This window comes from Monodon monoceros, unplaced genomic scaffold (genome assembly GCF_005190385.1).
Source record: "Monodon monoceros isolate NGI ecotype Baffin Bay Population unplaced genomic scaffold, NGI_Narwhal_1 Super_Scaffold_21, whole genome shotgun sequence".
Taxonomy (NCBI): domain Eukaryota; kingdom Metazoa; phylum Chordata; class Mammalia; order Artiodactyla; family Monodontidae; genus Monodon; species Monodon monoceros.
The window spans coordinates 37,530,108-37,547,611 of NW_021703778.1; the positions used below are offsets into that span (position 1 = coordinate 37,530,108).

At 40.5% G+C, this 17,504-nt stretch overlaps 1 protein-coding gene across 2 annotated transcripts in view; it reads right to left on the reverse strand.

Annotated features, from left to right (window-relative positions):
• Positions 1-15,480, reverse strand: part of WDR93 (WD repeat domain 93) — a 41,599-nt gene extending 26,119 nt beyond the window's left edge. For both annotated transcript variants that reach the window (XM_029239540.1, XM_029239541.1), the window contains exons 1-5: positions 14,574-15,480; positions 13,757-13,949; positions 11,844-11,908; positions 2,898-2,976; positions 776-891 (exon numbers count right to left, since the gene is read on the reverse strand). In XM_029239540.1, the coding sequence (XP_029095373.1) occupies positions 776-891; positions 2,898-2,976; positions 11,844-11,908; positions 13,757-13,949; positions 14,574-14,900 (780 nt within the window). In that variant the 5' untranslated portion in view covers positions 14,901-15,480. The remainder of the gene's footprint in view (positions 1-775; positions 892-2,897; positions 2,977-11,843; positions 11,909-13,756; positions 13,950-14,573) is intronic.
• Positions 15,481-17,504: the final 2,024 nt, after the last annotated feature.

Here is a 17,504-nt window from a genome sequence, read left to right on the forward strand (position 1 = left end):
AAAAAAAAAGACACACTTCCAGAGAAATGCCTGGGAGTGCTCTTGGTGGAGAGGCAACACCTAGACGAGAGAGATACCGGATTCCAACACCTCTGCTTTTTTTTTCCAAATATATATATATATATATATATATATGTATATAGGAGTAAAATTGCGTTACAATGTTGTGTTAGTTTCTGCTGTACAATGAAGTGAATCAGCTATATGCATATCTATATCCCCTCCCTCTTGGACCTCCCTCTCTCCCCCCTCCCCACCATCCCACCCATTTAAATCTACAAACAATAAATGCTGGAAAGGGTATGGAGAAAAGGGAACCCTCTTGCACTGTTGGTGGGAATGTAAATTGATGCAGCCACTGTGGAGAACAGTAAGGAGGTTCCTTAAAAAACTAAAAATAGAACTACCATACGACCAAGCATTCCCACTACTGGGCATATACCGTGAGAAAACCATAATTCAAAAGGACACATGCACCCCAATGTTCATTGCAGCACTATTTACAATAGCCAGGACATGGAACCAACCTAAATGTCCAACGATAGATGAATGGATAAAGAAGATGTGGTACATATATACAATGACACCTCTTCTTTTTAACATCTTATTTTAACCACAGCAAATTGATTTGAGAGACATGGGCCAGTGTGCCTCTTGTCCTCTCTTATGGCCTCTAGAAGGCCTCCTTCATCTTGAAATTGCAAGGAGGAGTTAGGCTAGATGTGGGTCAAGGGTAGGGAGAAACATATCAGTTGAAAACAGGGATGTTGCCTACCAGTTGCAGCTGTCTGACTTTTTTCTTTGGATTTATGGTGAGTTGGGGGTGCTCCACTTCCTTGAGCCAAGACTCCTTAGGCAATTTATACACATCCAGCCAAATATCCCCAGCTCCTGCATTAGGAAACCAAGGAACCATTGAGCAACTGCAAGCAGGCAACAAGTTTCCCCTGAGAAACGGCCCGTCTTCACAGAACCTCTGTGAAGGTTGGCACAGAGACCAGCAGGCACCCTCAGAACAGCAACTTTGACAAACGGAAGGAGATGTAGTTCTGCAATGGTTATTGCCAGTCCTCACTCACGGAGAGCTGCAGAGCTCCTCTCCTCAGGCCACTGCCTCTAAATGAAACGGGCCTCTCACTCACAGCACTGAGGTAACAGTTTTTAACCAAACTGTCTGTGCTGCCTGGTCTCTGTGTTTTCTAGGTTCCAATGGTAAAGTCCCCTGATGTTTTGTCTCACAGCTATTCCCGTCTGGGGAGGAAAATGGCATATATAGAATCAATAACTGAGAGGGGTATGGCTGAGAAAGGGTTAGAATTGTGAGAGATGCCCCAGAGAATTCTTCTGACCAATATTTGAGGAGATGACAACCCATGGGGTGGTTGTGAGACTATCTCATCAAAGAAACATGCTCAGCTTCTATACTGAACTCCTGCCAACCTGGGAAAAGTTACTTTCCTATGATGGGATTCTGGCTAAATGTTTCCTTAACAAAGTAATCTATATAGACACGTTTATTTCAGACTGCCGGCCTCCAGAGCTGTGAGAGACAAAATATCTGTTATTTTAGGCCACCCAGTTGGTGGTACTTTGTTACGGCAGCCGTAGGAAAATACTACAGATAGTATATAAGTTTCTTGTGATGCATAAAGCATTATAAAATATGTGTCTTTCTCTAGCACCTAACATATGAGAGGCCTGGGGCAAGAATATACATGGAGGCCCATATACTGCATGTCTAAGTATTTAAAAATTAAAAATCAAGCTAACAATCATTTGAATAAAATATGTTCTATCACCACAGGAATAACTGCAAGAGGCAAGATCCAACACTGAATGCTACAAATGGTGAGCAAAACTCTAAGGAGACAATAGTCTCCTTAGAGACGAAAGTTTAGAGACTAAACTTTAATGCTGGGCATAGTCTCAAAGTATCTCCCCCCAATTTTTTATCAACCACTGTGGAGATTTCAACATGTCTCAAAATTCTTTGATCCTCCTACAACCAGGAGATGGTGTTTACATCCTCTCCCCTTGAGTGTGGTCTGGACTTACTTAGAGTATGGGAAGGGAAAAACAGTAGCTCAACAGTGGAGGAAACTGGCAGATCACTTTAACTAAATGATCAAGGTTAACATCAGCAGTAGTGCTATCACATACACCCCTGATATAATACAACAAAAAGTTCCTTTGTGGGACTTTACCCCAAATCCTTAACCCTGGTTGAATCATGAGAAAAAATTCAGACAAACTGAAATTCAGGGACATTGCACAAAATATCTGACTGGTACTCTTCAAAAGTGTCAAGGTCATGAAAAACAAGGCAAGGTCAAGACATCACAAATAGGTATAGATAATATGACGATGACTAAATGCAATATGATATCCTGGATTGCACCTTGGAGCAAAAAAATTAGAAGAAAAACTGGCAAAACGTGAAAAAAAACTGTAGTTAATAGTATTATACCAATGTTATTTGCTTAATTTTGACAACTGTACCATGGTTTTGTTAAATGTTGGCATTAGGGAAACTGGGTGAAGGGTATAAGGGAACTCTGTCCTATCTTTGCAACTCTTCTGTAAATTATTTCTAAATAAAATGTTTGGGACTTCACTGGTGGTCCAGTGGGTAAGACTCCGTGCTCCCAATGCAGGGGGCCCGGGTTCGATGACTGGTCGGGGAATTAGATCCCGCATGCTGCAACTAAGAGTCCACATGCCACAACTAAGGAACCCACATTCTGCAACAAAGATCCCGCATGCTGCAAGTAAGACACCCACCCCCCCGCATAGCCTAAATAAATAAATAAATGAAGTTTAAAAGGTTTTGGAGAAAAGTGATTATCTGGAAGAGATTGCAAATCTGAATCTTCTTAAGAGCCTTTGGTTAATCTTACCTTGTAGGAGGAAGGCTGCAAAGTCTCCTCCTTCAGAAATCTCCATCTTTATACAGGTGGTTTGCTTGCTGGTATCATCCTGAAAGGAAGAGAGATACTGAGAGAGCAAGTTCAGCCTGATGACAGAAGAGAATGTATTTCAGGGCTTTTTGTAGTTCACACCAGGGAAATAAATCCTTTTAAAACTTGAGGCATAAAAAGATGCCTCAAACTGCTTCAAACTTTCCATTTTTGCACAGGAATTAGACAAGATTGTAAGTAAAGAAGTGGAACTCAGTTTTCTGTCTAAAGGGTTTGGGACTTATTTCCTGGTTTCTTAAGTACTCCTGATGATTTGTAGTGATTTCATACTATCTGATCTCCTGGTCAGGTTTGCAAACCCTACAGACCTATGCCACCACTCAGGTATTCAAAATGAGCTGAAACAAGTTCTACATGACACTGAAAACTCTGGTAAGTTGCTTGAAAAAAGGCTCTGTCTAGGCTACTGTAGTGTCATAGTCTGATTGGGCTGCTAAAACAAAATACCATAGACTGGGTGGCTCATAAACAATTAACATTTATTTCTCATAGTCCTGGAGGTTGGGAATCCAAGATTTCCAAGGATTTCTGGCAGATTCAGTGTCTGGTAAGACCTAGCTTCCTGGCTCATAGACCACCTGCCACCTGTGGCTATGTCCTCACGTGGTGGAAGGGTTGAGGGAGCTCTCTTGGTCTTATAAGGGCCCTAATCCCATTTATGAGGACTCTGCCCTCATGACCTAATCACCTCCCACATTGGGGATTAGGATTTCAACATGAATTTTAGGGAGACACAAACATTCAGTCCATATTAAGTAGAGACTGAATGTAACCCTACAATGAAACCTGCTCAAACTTTGGGCCAGGTGAAAAAGACTCAATGTGTACGGTTGTGCTATACTTTTAAGGAGCTCTAAGACTAGCAACATAAGGTGGCTAGACAAATTAGGCTGGTGAGTCCCCTAAATTATTTAAGGAGAATGAGTTTTAAACATTTTTAATTTTTGTTTTTCTTTCATTTTATTTTTATTTCATTTATTTATTTGGCTGCACCAGGTCTTAGTTGTGACATGCAGGATCTTTAGTTGTGGCATATGGGATCTTTAGTTGCTGCATGTGAACTCTTAGTTGTGGCATGTGGGATCTAGTTCCCTGACCAGGGATTGAACCCGGGTGCCCTGCATTGGGAGCACGGAGTCTCAGCCACTGGACCACCAGGGAAGTCCCTCACTTTCTTTCTTAAAAAATTGGAGTATATTTGACGTACAATATAGTTATTAACAATTTTAAAAATTTATGCTCCATTTATAGTTATTATAAAATACTGGCTATATTCCCCATATTTTACAATATATCCTTGTAGCTTATTTTATATGTAATAGCTTGTACCTCTTAATCCCATACCCCTATATTGCTCCTCCCCACTGCCCTCTCCCCACTGGTAAGTGTTAGTTTGTTCTCTATAATTGTGAGTCTGCTACTTTTTTGTTATATTTACTGGTTTGTTATATTTTTTAGATTCCACATATTAGTGATATCAAACAGTATTTGTATTTCTCTGTCTGACTTTTTTCACTTAGCATAATACCCTCCAAGTCCATCCATGTTGCTGCAAATGGCAAAATATCATTCTTTTTTATGGCTTAGTAGTATTCCTCTGTGTGTGTGTGTGTGTGTGTGTGTGTGTGTGTGTGTGTCTTCTTTATCCATTCACCTGTTGATGGACTCGTAGGTTGCTTCCATATCTTGGCAATTGTGAATAATGCTGCTAAGAACATTGGGATGCATGTATCTTTCCGAATTAGGGTTTTTGGGTTTTTTTCCCTTATATACCCAGGAGTGGAATTGCTGGGTCATACAGTAGTTCTATTTTTAGTTTTATGAGAAACCTCCACACTGTTTTCCACATTGACTCCACTAATTTACATTCCAACCAACAGTGTATGAGGGTTCCCTTTTCTTTACACTTTCGCCAACATTTGTTGTTTGTGTTCTTTTTTTTTTTTTTAAAGGGCTTTTGTTTTTGGGGTTTTTTTTAAAATATTTATTTATTTTGGATGTGCTGGGTCTTAGTTGTGGCACACAGGATTTTCGTTGTGGCATGTTTAGTTGCAGCATGTGGACTTCTTAGTTGTGGCACGCATGCAGGATCTAGTTCCCCGACAAGGGATTGAACTCAGGCCCCCTGCATTGGGAGCGCAGAGTCTTACTCACTGGACCACCAGGGAAGTCCCTGTGTTCTTTTTGATAACAGTCATTCTGACAGGTGTGAGGTGATATCTTTGTGTGGTTTTGATTTGCATTTCTCCGATGATTAGTGACGTTAAGCATCTTTTCATGTGCTTGTTGGCCATCTGCATTTCCTCTTTGGAAAAATGTCTATTCAATTGTTCTGCCCATTTTTAAATCAGGTTGTTTGTCTTTCTGATGTTGAGTTGTATGAGCTATTTATATATTTTGGAAATTAATCCCTTGGTTGCATCATTTGCAAATATTTTCTCCCATTCTTTTCATTTTGTTTATGGTTTCCTTTGCTGTGCAAAAGCCTTTAAGTTTAATTAGGTCCCATTTGTTTATTTTTGCTTTTATTTCCATTACCTCAGGAGACAGATCCAAAACAAATATTGCTGTGATTTATGTCAAAGAGTGTTCTGCCTATGTTTTCCTCTAGGAGTTTTATAATATCCGGTCTTACATTTCGGTCTTTAATCCATTTTGAGTTTTTTTTTTATATTAAAGAATGTTCTAATTTCATTAGAACATTAAAGAATTTTTTATATTAAAGAATGTTCTAATTTCATTCTTTTACATGTAGCTGTCCAGTTTTCCCAGCACCACTTACTGAAGATACTGTCTTTCCTCCATTATACAATCTTGCCTCCTTTATCATAGATTAATTGGGCATACATGCATGGGTTATTTCTGGGTTTTCTATCCTGTTCCACTAATCTATGTGTCTGTTTTTGTGCCAATACCTACTATTTTGATTACTGTAGCTTTGTAGTATAGTCTAAAGTCAGGAATTGTGATTCCTCCAGCTCTGTTCTTTCTCTAAATTGCTTTGACTATCCAGGGTCTTTTGTATTTCCATACAAATTTTAAAATTATTTGTTCTAGTTCTGTGAAAAATGCCATTGGTATTTTGATAGGGATTGCATTGAATCTGTAGACTGCCTTGGGTAATATGGTCATTTAAAAATATTTTATTTATGTATTTTAATATCAATTTGTAGGTTATAGAAATTTCAAATGTACATGAAGACAAAAAATAGTATAATGAACCCTATGTATCCATTACTCAACTTCACCAGTTATCAATAAATGACAAATCTTGTTTTATTGTCTCCCAACTTCATTAAATATTTCTATTTAATTAATCCTAGTTCCTTAATACCACCTACTATCCAGTCTGTTTTCAAATTTCCTCAATCTAATAAATACCTCTCCACAACTGGTTTGTTCAAATCAGAATTCATGTGTAACTGATTCACTTTGCTGTACACCTGAAACTAACACAACATTGTAAATCAACTATACTCCAATAAAAATCTTTTTAAAAAAGTCACTATCAAAACTGAGAAATCAGGATTCAAATGAAGTCCATGTATTGTATTGAGTTGGCCAAAAAGTTCATTCGGGTTTTTTGTAACGTCTTACGAAAAACCTAAATGAACTTTTTGGCCAACCCAATATTTCGTTAATTTATCTCTTAAGTCTCTTTTAATTTATAACTGTTACCCTATTTGTTTTTCTTTCCACCATTTTTTTGTTGAATAAACCAGTTCATTTGTCCTGTGGAATTTTTCACTTTCTGGATTGGACTGATTGCATCCCATGGCATTGTTTACATGTATTTCCTGTAAACCAGCAACCAGTTCTAGAGGTTTGATTAGATTTAGGCTCAATTAAAACAAAAGGACAGAATACTCCACAGGTGTTTGGTGTCTCCCTCCGGCATCACATGAGGAGGCTCATAATAGCTAGCTGTTCTTTCTTTTACTTTTTTTTTTTTTTTGCGGTACGCGGACCTCTCACTGTTGTGGCCTCTCCCGTTGCGGAGCAACAGGCTCCGGACGCGCAGGCTCAGCGGCCATGGCTCATGGGCCCAGCCGCTCTGCGGCATGTGGGATCTTCCCGGACCGGGGCACGAACCCGTGTCCCCTGCACCGGCAGGCGGACTCTCAACCACTGCGCCACCAGGGAAGCCCTGTTCTTTCTTTTAATAATGTTCATGGTGACCATTGACAAGAGGTGTCATCCTGGCTCATCAGTTATAAAGTCCCCCATCAGCACTGATGGTCGTTACCTAGACCATTACTCTGCAAAATGGCTACAAAACTGATATCCCCCAATTCTATCATTCCTTCTGCATTTGTTAGGATTCTTCTATAAAGAAAATCTTTCCATTTTTCCATCATCAACTATTTGATTACCCTGAAATACAGCCTATATGGGCAAGTCAAGATAAATGCTGATGCTCTCCCTAATCAGTTTTCAGAATACTGAGTTTGTACCCTAGCAACTTCCAGAGGTAATAATGAAGTCCTTAAAAATATATGTAATGAATTAACTTTTTTTTTAACACTTTTGGTGTGTTCTAATCCACCAACACTACTTTTTTTTTAATGTCCCTGTCAAGTTTGGATATCACAGTTTTGCTGGTCTCCTAAAATCAGTTGATGAGTATTCCCTGTATTTTTTTTAGAGAGATTTCTTTTTACATAAAATTTAAAAACAGTTGGGGCTTCCCTGGTGGCGCAGTGGTTGAGAGTCCACCTGCCGATGCAGGGGACACGGGTTCGTGCCCCGGTCTGGACATGCCGCGGAGCTGCTGGGCCCATGAGGCATGGCCACTGAGCCTGCGTGTCCGGAGCCTGTGCTCCGCAACAGGAGAGGCCACAACGGTGAGAGGCCCGCGTACCGCAAAAAAAAAAAATAATAAAATAAAATAAAATAAAGTAAAAACAGTTAAAGGGACTTCCCTGGTGGCACAGTGGTTAAGAACCCATCTGCCAATGCAGGGGACACGGGTTCGACCCCTGGCCCGGGAAGATCCCACATGTCGCGGAGCAACTAAGCCCATGCGCCACAATTACCGAGCCTGCCCTTTAGAGCCCACGAGCCACAACTACTGAAGCCTGCATGCCACAACTACTGAAACCCACGCGCCTAGAGCCCGTGCTCTGCAACAAGAGAAGCCACCACAATGAGAAGCCTGCGCATTGCAACAAAGAGTAGCTCCCACTTGCCGCAACTAGAGAAAGCCTGCATGCAGCAACAAAGACCCAACGCAGCCAAAAATTAATAAATAAAATAAATAAATTTTAAGAATAAAGTACTTTGTTAAAATAAATAAAAACAGTTAAAGGCACAGATATTAAATGTACAACTTGATGGGTTTGGACATATGTATACATCCATGTAACTAACACACAGTCAAGGTATAAGTTCCTTAGTGCCCTGTTTCAGTCAATTACACCTCTATAGGCAACCAACGTTCTGCTCTTCCTCACCAACATAGCTTGGTTTCAACTGTTCCTAAATTTCATGTAACTGGAATCTTACAGGGCCTATAACATCGGCAGCCTCTGCACCCTTTCTCCTTCAACAACATCACACTCCACGGTCTATCTCCTACACGGCAAAGGCACTTCCTGGGTTATTCTTTATGGCAGTCTGTTGTCCAAGTACCTCTTCCTTTGTGTCCTTACTGGTGGTGAAACCGTATCTGTTGTTCACAGGAACCATCTGACTGTTCCCCAAACCTTTGTTGCCATAATCTCCTTGTCCCCACCAGCAGACGCAGCTCCTTGCACGGGCGGTGCAAGTGTGGGCAGTGTGGAGGGCTGTGGGCTGCTGGGTCTCCACCTCCTTGCTCAGGCTTGTGGTCATGGTGACTGGGGCTGGCTGTGACAGCTGTGGTTCCTCCTAGGGTGAGAGGGCCACTAGGCAGGGCGGCGGTGGGATTTCTCAGAGCTCTCTGGGGTCTGCTCTCTGCCCCTGATACTGATAGAACTCTAATAGCATCTTTTTTTAAATTAATTAATTAATTAATTAAATTTTGGCTGTGTTGGGTCTTCCTTGCTGCACGTGGGCTTTCTCTAGTTGCAGTGAGCGGGGGCTACTCTTTGTTGGTGTGCGTGGGCTTCTTATTGCAGTGGCTTCTCTTGTTGAGGAGCATGGGCTCTAGGCGCGTGGGCTTCAGTAGTTGTGGCATGCAGGCTCAGTAGTGTGGCACACAGGCTTAGTTGCTCCGCGGCATGTGGGATCTTCCTGGACCAGGGCTCAAACCCGTGTACCCTGCATTGGCAGATGGATTCTTAACCACTGTGCCACCAGGGAAGTCCCTAATAGCATCTTTTGACGAGCATAAGTTTTAAATTTTTTAGCAGCTTTATTAGGGATGTGATAACATAATAAACTGCATGTTTAAAGTATACAGTTTGATTAGTTTAGACATGTGTATCCCTTGAAACCAGCACCACAGTCAAGAAAGTGGACATATCCACCACTGCCAAAAGTTTCCTCCTGCCCCTTTGTAAGCTTTCCCTCCACCCCTCTCCCAACTCACCCCAGGCAAAAACTGGTGTTTCCTGTCACTAGGTTAGTTTGTATTTTCTAGAATTTTACATAAATGCAATCGTACAGTATGTATGTATTCTTTTTTGTTTCTCTTCTTTCACTCAGTCTATTTATTCTGAGATGTAGCCATGTTGTTATGTGCACCCTTTTTACTGCTGAGCAGTATGTGCCATGATTTGCTTATCCATTCACCTGTTGATGGGTGTTGAGTGATTTCTGGTTTCTGGCTATTACAAAGAAAGCTGCTGTGAGCATTCACGTACACGTCTTTGTATGGAGATATGCTTTCATCTCTCCTAGGTAAATGTCTAGGAGTGGAACGGCCACATCATATGCTAGGTGTATGTTTAACTTTTTAAAAAAACTGCCAAAGTGGTTGTGACACTATGCTTTACCACCAGCAGTGAATGAGAGTTCCAGCTCTTCCATAGCTCTGCCAACACTTGGTATGGTCAGTCTTTTCAGTTTTAGGCATTCTAATACACATGCAGTGATATCTCATGATTTTAATTTGCATTTCCCTAATGACTAACGATGGTGAACATCTTATTTACCCTCTCTATATATTCTTTAGTAAACTGTCCTTTTTTCCCCAAGACATTTGCTCATTTTAAAAAACTGGGTTGTTTTCTTACTTTTGAGTTTTGAGAGTTCTTCATATGTTCTGGATACAAGTCCTTTATCAGATATGTGACTTGCAATTATTTGCTCCCAGTCTATGACTTGCCTTTTTATTCTTTTAACAATGTCTTTTGCAAAACAGAAGGTTTTAGGGGGTTTTTTAAAAAATAAATTTATTTATTTTTGGCTGCGTGGGGTCTTTGTTGCTGTGTGGGTGCTTTCTCTAGTTGCGGTGAGTCTGGGCTACTCTTCGTTGAGGTGCGCAGGCTTCTCATTGAGGTGGATTCTCATTGTGGAGCACAGGCTCTAGGCATGGGACTTCAGTAGTTGCAGCACACAGGCTCAGTAGTTGTGGTGCACCGGCTTAGTTGCTCCACGGCATGTGGGATCTTCCTGGACCAGGGATTGAACCTGTGTCCCCTGCATTGGCAGGTGGGTTCTTAACCACTATGCCACCAGGGAAGCCCAGAAGGTTTTAGTTTTGATGAAGTCTAATCTATCAATTTTTTTCTTGTATGGAATGTGGTTTTCGTGTTGTAGTTAAAAAATCTTTGCCTAACTCAAGGTCACAAAGACTTCCTCCTATGTTTTCTTCTAGAGGTTTTATAGTTTTAGATTTTTCATATAGATATATGACCATTTTGAGTTAATTTTTGTATATGTCATGAGGAATTAAAAGTATCTAATTTCGATGAAGTCCAATTTCAGTTTTTTTTAAGGATAGTGCCTTTTATGTCCTAAGAAATCTTTGCCTGCCCCAAGGTTGCAAAAAACATGTCCTGTGTTTTCTTCAAAAAGGATAATGTTTTTAGCCTTTACATTTAGGTCTATAATCCATCTCAAATTAATTTTTATATATGATGTGAGGTAGGGTTGAGGTTCATTTTCCCCCATTTGTTTATCTAGCATTCCAGCATCATTTGTTGAAAATACTTTCTTTTTCCCACTGAATTGCTTTGGTGCCCATCAATAGTATTTTTTATAAAACAAACTACAACTAAAAATATACTCTGAGCAATACCGCCTCTTTTTTGGATTCATTAATTTAAAAAAAAAAAGACACTTTCTAAGAACCTATAGTATGCAGGCAATGTACTAGGAACAAGAAATATATGGTGAATAAGCCATGTCCTCTGCCCTCAAGGAACTTACATCCAGGAGAAGAAGCAGTCATATAAACAAATAAGTGTGGAGGGTAGAGAAAACACTGTGATAGAAATTCTTTCCTATATGGTGGTGGCACAGAGGAGGGAGAGATCAACTTCTCTTGGGTATATCAGGGAAAGCATCTCAGAGGAGGGGATATTTGAGCTGGTCTTGAAGAATGAGAGAAATTTAAGAGGTACACACAGTAGGTAGGGAGACAAGGAGAGCCTTCTATGCAAAGGGAACAGCATGGACAAGGGAACAGGATGTGAAGCAGCCTGGAAATTTTAGGGACTTGTAAGCAGTTATTAGACATGTTGGTCTGGTGCTCAACCTGGACCGGAGTTCCTTAGTCATTTTCTTCTCTTGACAACCGGAAAAATGAATCCAAGGCATTCAGTATGTACCCTCTGATGGTGAGGGATCTTTTAATTGGATATTTTGGAGGAGGCTCTCTGGCCAGGGAGGTCTCTATGTCTTTCTACTCTAGGATGGCTGTCATTGCCTCTATGTTAAAAGTAAACTTGATTTTCTACGGCTTTTGGCCCAGCTACAGATGAAAGAACATGAGCTTACCACTTCATTGATGGCTTTGATGAGGTAAAGGCCATCCTTATAAAAATAAAATAGTCTAATGATACCTGAAACAGAAAAATAAGTAAGAGTGAAAGACAGGCAGGTGAACCGAAGAAAAGTTGAAATTTTATATTTGACTTTCTGAGATATCATGATAAACTCATGCATTATTAGGCTTCCAGCCCGGCCCCTCCACTGCCCGTGATCATCTTGGACTCCTTGCCTTCTTCCACCCCTCACTTGAAATGTTCAAGTTATTCTCCCTCTTGGGTCGTCTCGGTCTACACTGGCCCTACCCTCTTCTTCTAGAATCCTCTTGTAAGCACTTCGGCCACACCAATCCACTCGTGATTTCTATTCACCTGTTTTAGCACAACATCCCATAGTGTTTCACATTGTTATCCAACTGCTTCCTGTGAGTGTTTTTTATTCCTCGAGTGAGTTCACAGATTCTCTGGGAAAGGATCACATCTTACTCTTCTATGTGCCTCATTTCTCACAGCCCAACAAGCTCCTCATGCAGTTAATTTTGTTGATACAATAAGTAATTTTGTCATTCTCATTCTCATTTAACCTAAGGGCTCTAGTATGTGACCATCATCCACCATGACTTCTTGCCTCTTTCTTTAGGTGCCTCCCAGACACTCATAACCTGCCCCTACAGCCATAATAATGACCTTGCAGAGGTATCTGGATCACTGTGGGTGACAGTCTAACTCAACCCAATAAACATTCATGGGATATCTGCTCCATGACCACAAATGTGCTAGGGACAACCAAGGCAGTCTCTGCCCTCAAATTCATCACATTGAGAATCACACAGACAGGAAACGAACTAGATATAATGCAGTGTGATAAATGCAGTCCTATTTTTACATCAAACTCCTCCTGAGTATCAACATTCCCACTCCAGGTGCCTCAAAGATGTGCATGCTCAAATGGAATTTATCAACTCACAGACCCCTGAAATCTTATTCTCCTAAAATTGCTTATCAAGTAATGACATCATCACCCACCCCATTATCTAAGGAGGAAAGGAGTAATTTTTCTTCACTTACCCTCACATACCGCCCTACTCCCTGACCCCATACATATATTCCATCACTCACCAAGTTTTTCTACTATATTTTCCTTTTTTTAAGCTTTTTATTTTGAACTAATTTTAGACTTAGAGAAAAACTGCAAAAATAGTACAGAGTTCCCTTATAATCCCTCACCTCATTTCCCCTAATGTTAACATCTTACAGAACTACAGTACAATTTTCTTTTCATTTTAACAGCCCCTGCCTTGGTTCAGGCCTTCATAATTTCTCTCCTAAATGAATGCACTAGCTCCTCCTGGTCTCTCTACCTCTCCATTTGACTTTTGCAAACTCCTATCAGGATGCTCTTCCTAAAATGCCAGTTGGGTCAGGTCACTCTCCTGCAGACACGTATCTTCCAGGACACTGTCCATAGTTCTCTATACTATGGTCCCCATGTCTGGGTCATCCTCAGGCTGAGGAAGAAAAGCAAGCCTGGCTTAAATGAGCAGCAGGATTGCTGAGTGCTGGAAAGGATGTGGACTCTGGGCCCACACTGCCTGGTTCAAATCCTGCCTGTGCCACTTACTTTCTGCATTACCTCAAGTAGGTTATTTAACCTCCATGCCTCAGTTGCCTCTTCTGAAAAACAAGAATAATAAACTGTATTTACCTACTAAGGCTGTTGTGACGGTGAAATGCGCCAACATGTGTGAAATGTTAGAATAGTGCCTGGCACACCATACTGTCCTGCAGATGTTAGTTAATACTACATGACCAGGGAGAACTCTCCAGGTCTGGCCCCTCCCATGCCTGGAAAGGAGATTACGTTGAACAACAGTCTACAGGTACCTATAAATTAGGCTAAAAAGGAAGATGAAGAATGTGTACCCATTTCATCCACAGAAGCAATAAGTATTTCACTCCCCAAATCTGTGGCCCAGATGTAAGTGACATCAACCTTAAGTTTCTCCCAAACATATATTCGTTTAGCATTGTACAGATTATAGATGGAGAATCCTTTGGTTCCTCCAATAAACACATAGTCTTGGGAAATAGCCATACAATTCGGCATTTTGTTGAGCTGGGAAAAGAAAAACATAGAAAAAAGGAATGATTTTTCAGGTATCACCATCTGCAAGTAATATGAGCTAACTTTTCAAAGAGGGAAGCAGGTCCCTCCTAGTTATAGTATCATGTCCAAACACAGTGCCCATCTAAATATCTTGCCCAAACATCAAGAAAGTCATAGCATTCTACTCTTAGGGGAAAGGGGCCAGAGAAAACAAAGAAGTTGAGAATAAATGCTCATTCACAACACTAAGCGTGACCACAGGCCCTGTGGTGAGTGGACCAGTGGCCCCATTCCCTGTACTTTATTCAACTAGAACACTGGTAAGAACTATAACTGACACACTGGCAGATTTTCAACCGTCAAGCAAGGGAATGATTAATACACTCTGAAAGATTTTTACATAACAATAGGATGTAAAAGATACATCTGTATAATCTTCAATTAACCAGAACACCCATTTCCCCAGGCAATTACTAGATCTATTTTAATCAACACCAGCATGCCTATAATCTTTCAAAAATGCACTGTCCTATTGAATGAAGGTTCCTGGTAGTAATTCCTTCCCTGGATCAGGTGTTATCATTTATTAACACTCAGTTCAGAAACAAGGCTGCCTTGTCAGCTGCTCCATACCTTGCTTTCTAGAAGTGGAGGGTAGATGGTGGGCTGGATGCGGCTGAGCTCAGCTTTCCTCGATGCATCCCTCTCCTCAATAATTTCCCACGAGTGGTCAAACAGAAAGTTCACTAGCTTGTTGATCATTCGATAAGGCTGAGGTAGGGAATCCTGCTCTTGATCTGGACCCTTGAAGACCCAATCCTCTTCATCATCCTTAGACCAGTCCTTCTCTGTAGGGGACGGCACCTCCAGTGTCCCCTTTCGTGTTAAAGTGGGCAGCTTCAGCTTCTGGGCTCGACTTCCTTTGGGAGATGTCATCACAGAAGGTGGTGCTGAAAACATCTATGAAATTCTGAAAAACTGATCAAGGAAGTAAGCCAAGGTACTTTGCTAAAAAGGGGAAGTTATCATGAGACAGCTCATCATCCTCCTTAGCGTATTAGCCTATGGGAACTATTTATTCTAGAGATTGGCATCTGCGTTATTGCCACATTTCTAAGATATGGTCTTCATATTAATAAGGGTGTTAGCAGAGACAGGTATTGACTATTCACATCTTCCAGACCAGCTCAAGATGATGTGCCCTATGACAAAAGGAAAGGAATTTGGCACCCTGTTGCCTTTCTTCACCTCCTGATAAGAGAGTGGCTGTCTTTCTGTCCCAAATAGAATACACCCTTTCTCCTACAACTTGTGCCTTCTCATGGCTCTTCCATCTCTGCAAATGGTTGTGCTGAAGCTAGCTGGGTAGGGAGCAACAACTTCTCCAGTTCCTTTTCCCTCCCCTCCAATCATATGCAGCTCAAGCACTATCCAATCCTTGCTGTCCAATTTGTTCCTTCCTCTCTACTCCCCCTGCTCCCATCCAGGAGCTCTGTAGGCACAGTGCCCAGAGCCTATGAGATTTTTCAAGGGCCTGCAGAAATGTTTGAGACTTGAAAAAATACTGACTAAAAAATACCCCCCCACAAAATCAAAATAATTAAATATTTACAAAAATATTTACAACTTATCAACTCCACTCTGTGTGTGCATAATGTTTAAGTCTATAAGAAAAGAACAAGCAACCTATACTTTATAAAACTCAAAACTGTACAAATTATAAAAAGATTTTCAAATGTTACAGTTTAAAAAAGGCATTTAATGTGGAATATGGGGTACATTTTAAGATGCTTAGTAGGTAGTGGCATAGGGTCTTACACTGTCGGAGTACCCTGGGGCCATGGAAGTCTTATAAAGGCCCTGCTGCCGTCATCTTTTCTCACCTGCTAGAGTACATTTGTGATGTTTCCAGTGCAAAGTGAGGAGAGACTATCTGGGTCTGAGTCTGAAAATAAAGGATCACCTGAAATCATCAGTGGGAACAGTAAGCTGAGCTCACACAGGGCCAGGAATAATGCCTGTTTCCATCAGTGAGAATGGAAAACCTCATAATTCACAAATATTGGGTTAGAGTACTCCGAAGAGCATAGCCAAGTAGTGGGAAAAATTAACCCTAGAATAAACGCTGCTCTAGTATTGCCCACCAAATCTTAGAAGTCAGAAGATCACACTTACTACGTAACTTAACCACATACCAGAACAAACTCAAGAATATTTATAGGAATACAAATATGAAACTAAGCCCCCCTAAAACCAAGTTCCCTTACTGAGTTTGCGATTAATCTATCCAAAACTTTATTCCCTTGCTTGTCTCCTCTGACCTCAATCCCTTTCTTGTCCTCTCTGACCTCAATCTTGTGCTAATTGGACACTAATAAACCAAAACAGAAGACTAAGATTGCAGTTGTTGACAACATCGTAAATGTACTAAAATTGCTGTTATAGGTATCATCATTAACATATAAACTCAGCTTGTTTCTCTAGGGCAACATGAACTCACAGACCTCCGAGCCATGGACCACCTGGCCAGAGAATCATAAACCAGAGTCATCCTGACTCCCGAAACCCTGATTAAGAAATGTCACAAGATGATGATTAAACCCAGTTTCCTTGTTCTTCCCCTTTAAAATATCCCTATCTCAAAGACCACTCCCTTGCTTGGTGCCCTGCAATAAACCCTTACTTTGCTGCAAACACCCGCTGTCAGAGTTTGACTTTCTGCGCTGCAGGCACATAAGCCCTTGCTCGGTTACAAAAATATGCAGCATCCAATGAAGTAAAATTCACAATGTCTAACATCCAATTAAAAAAATTACCTCAAATGCAGAAAGGCAGGAAGACACAAGCCATAATAAAAACTCAATCAATTGAGGCTGACTCATAATCAACACAGAACATTAGAATTAGCAGATATATAATTCTAGTATATATCTAGATTAGTATATTCCACATGTTCAAAAATCAAGAGGAAATGCTGAACATGTTACGTAGAGATGTGGAAGATGTTTAAAAAAATACCCAAACTGAACTTTTAAGGATGAAAACTATTGATATAATGTCTGCAATGAAAATATACACTGGATTAGATTAATAACAAGATTTCAGAGCAAAACAGATTAGATGGGCAAAAAAAAAGAATAGTGAATTTGAAAACATAGCAATAGAAACAAGATGAAAGAAAGAGAAAAATTTTTTGAAAAAAAAATGAAGACAGTGAGGTGTAGGATAACTTGAAGCAGCCTAGTATAAGTGTGATTGAAATCCCCAAAGGAGGGAAGAGACCAAAAAAAGCTGTAGAAATAATGAACAAAAAATTTCAAATTTTGATAAAAACTAAGAAGAAAAACCCTAGCAAATTAAAAATGAAGAAATTTATACCAAGGCACATCATGATCAAACTGCTCAAAACTAGTGATAAAGACAAAATCTGAAATGCAGCCAGAGATAGAAAGGCATGCATAGAGGAACAAAGTAAAGGACAAGAGATTTCCTGAAGGAAACAGCAGAAGTGAGAAGACAGTGAAGCAACGTCTTAAAAGTACTGACAGCAAAAAAATTGTCAAT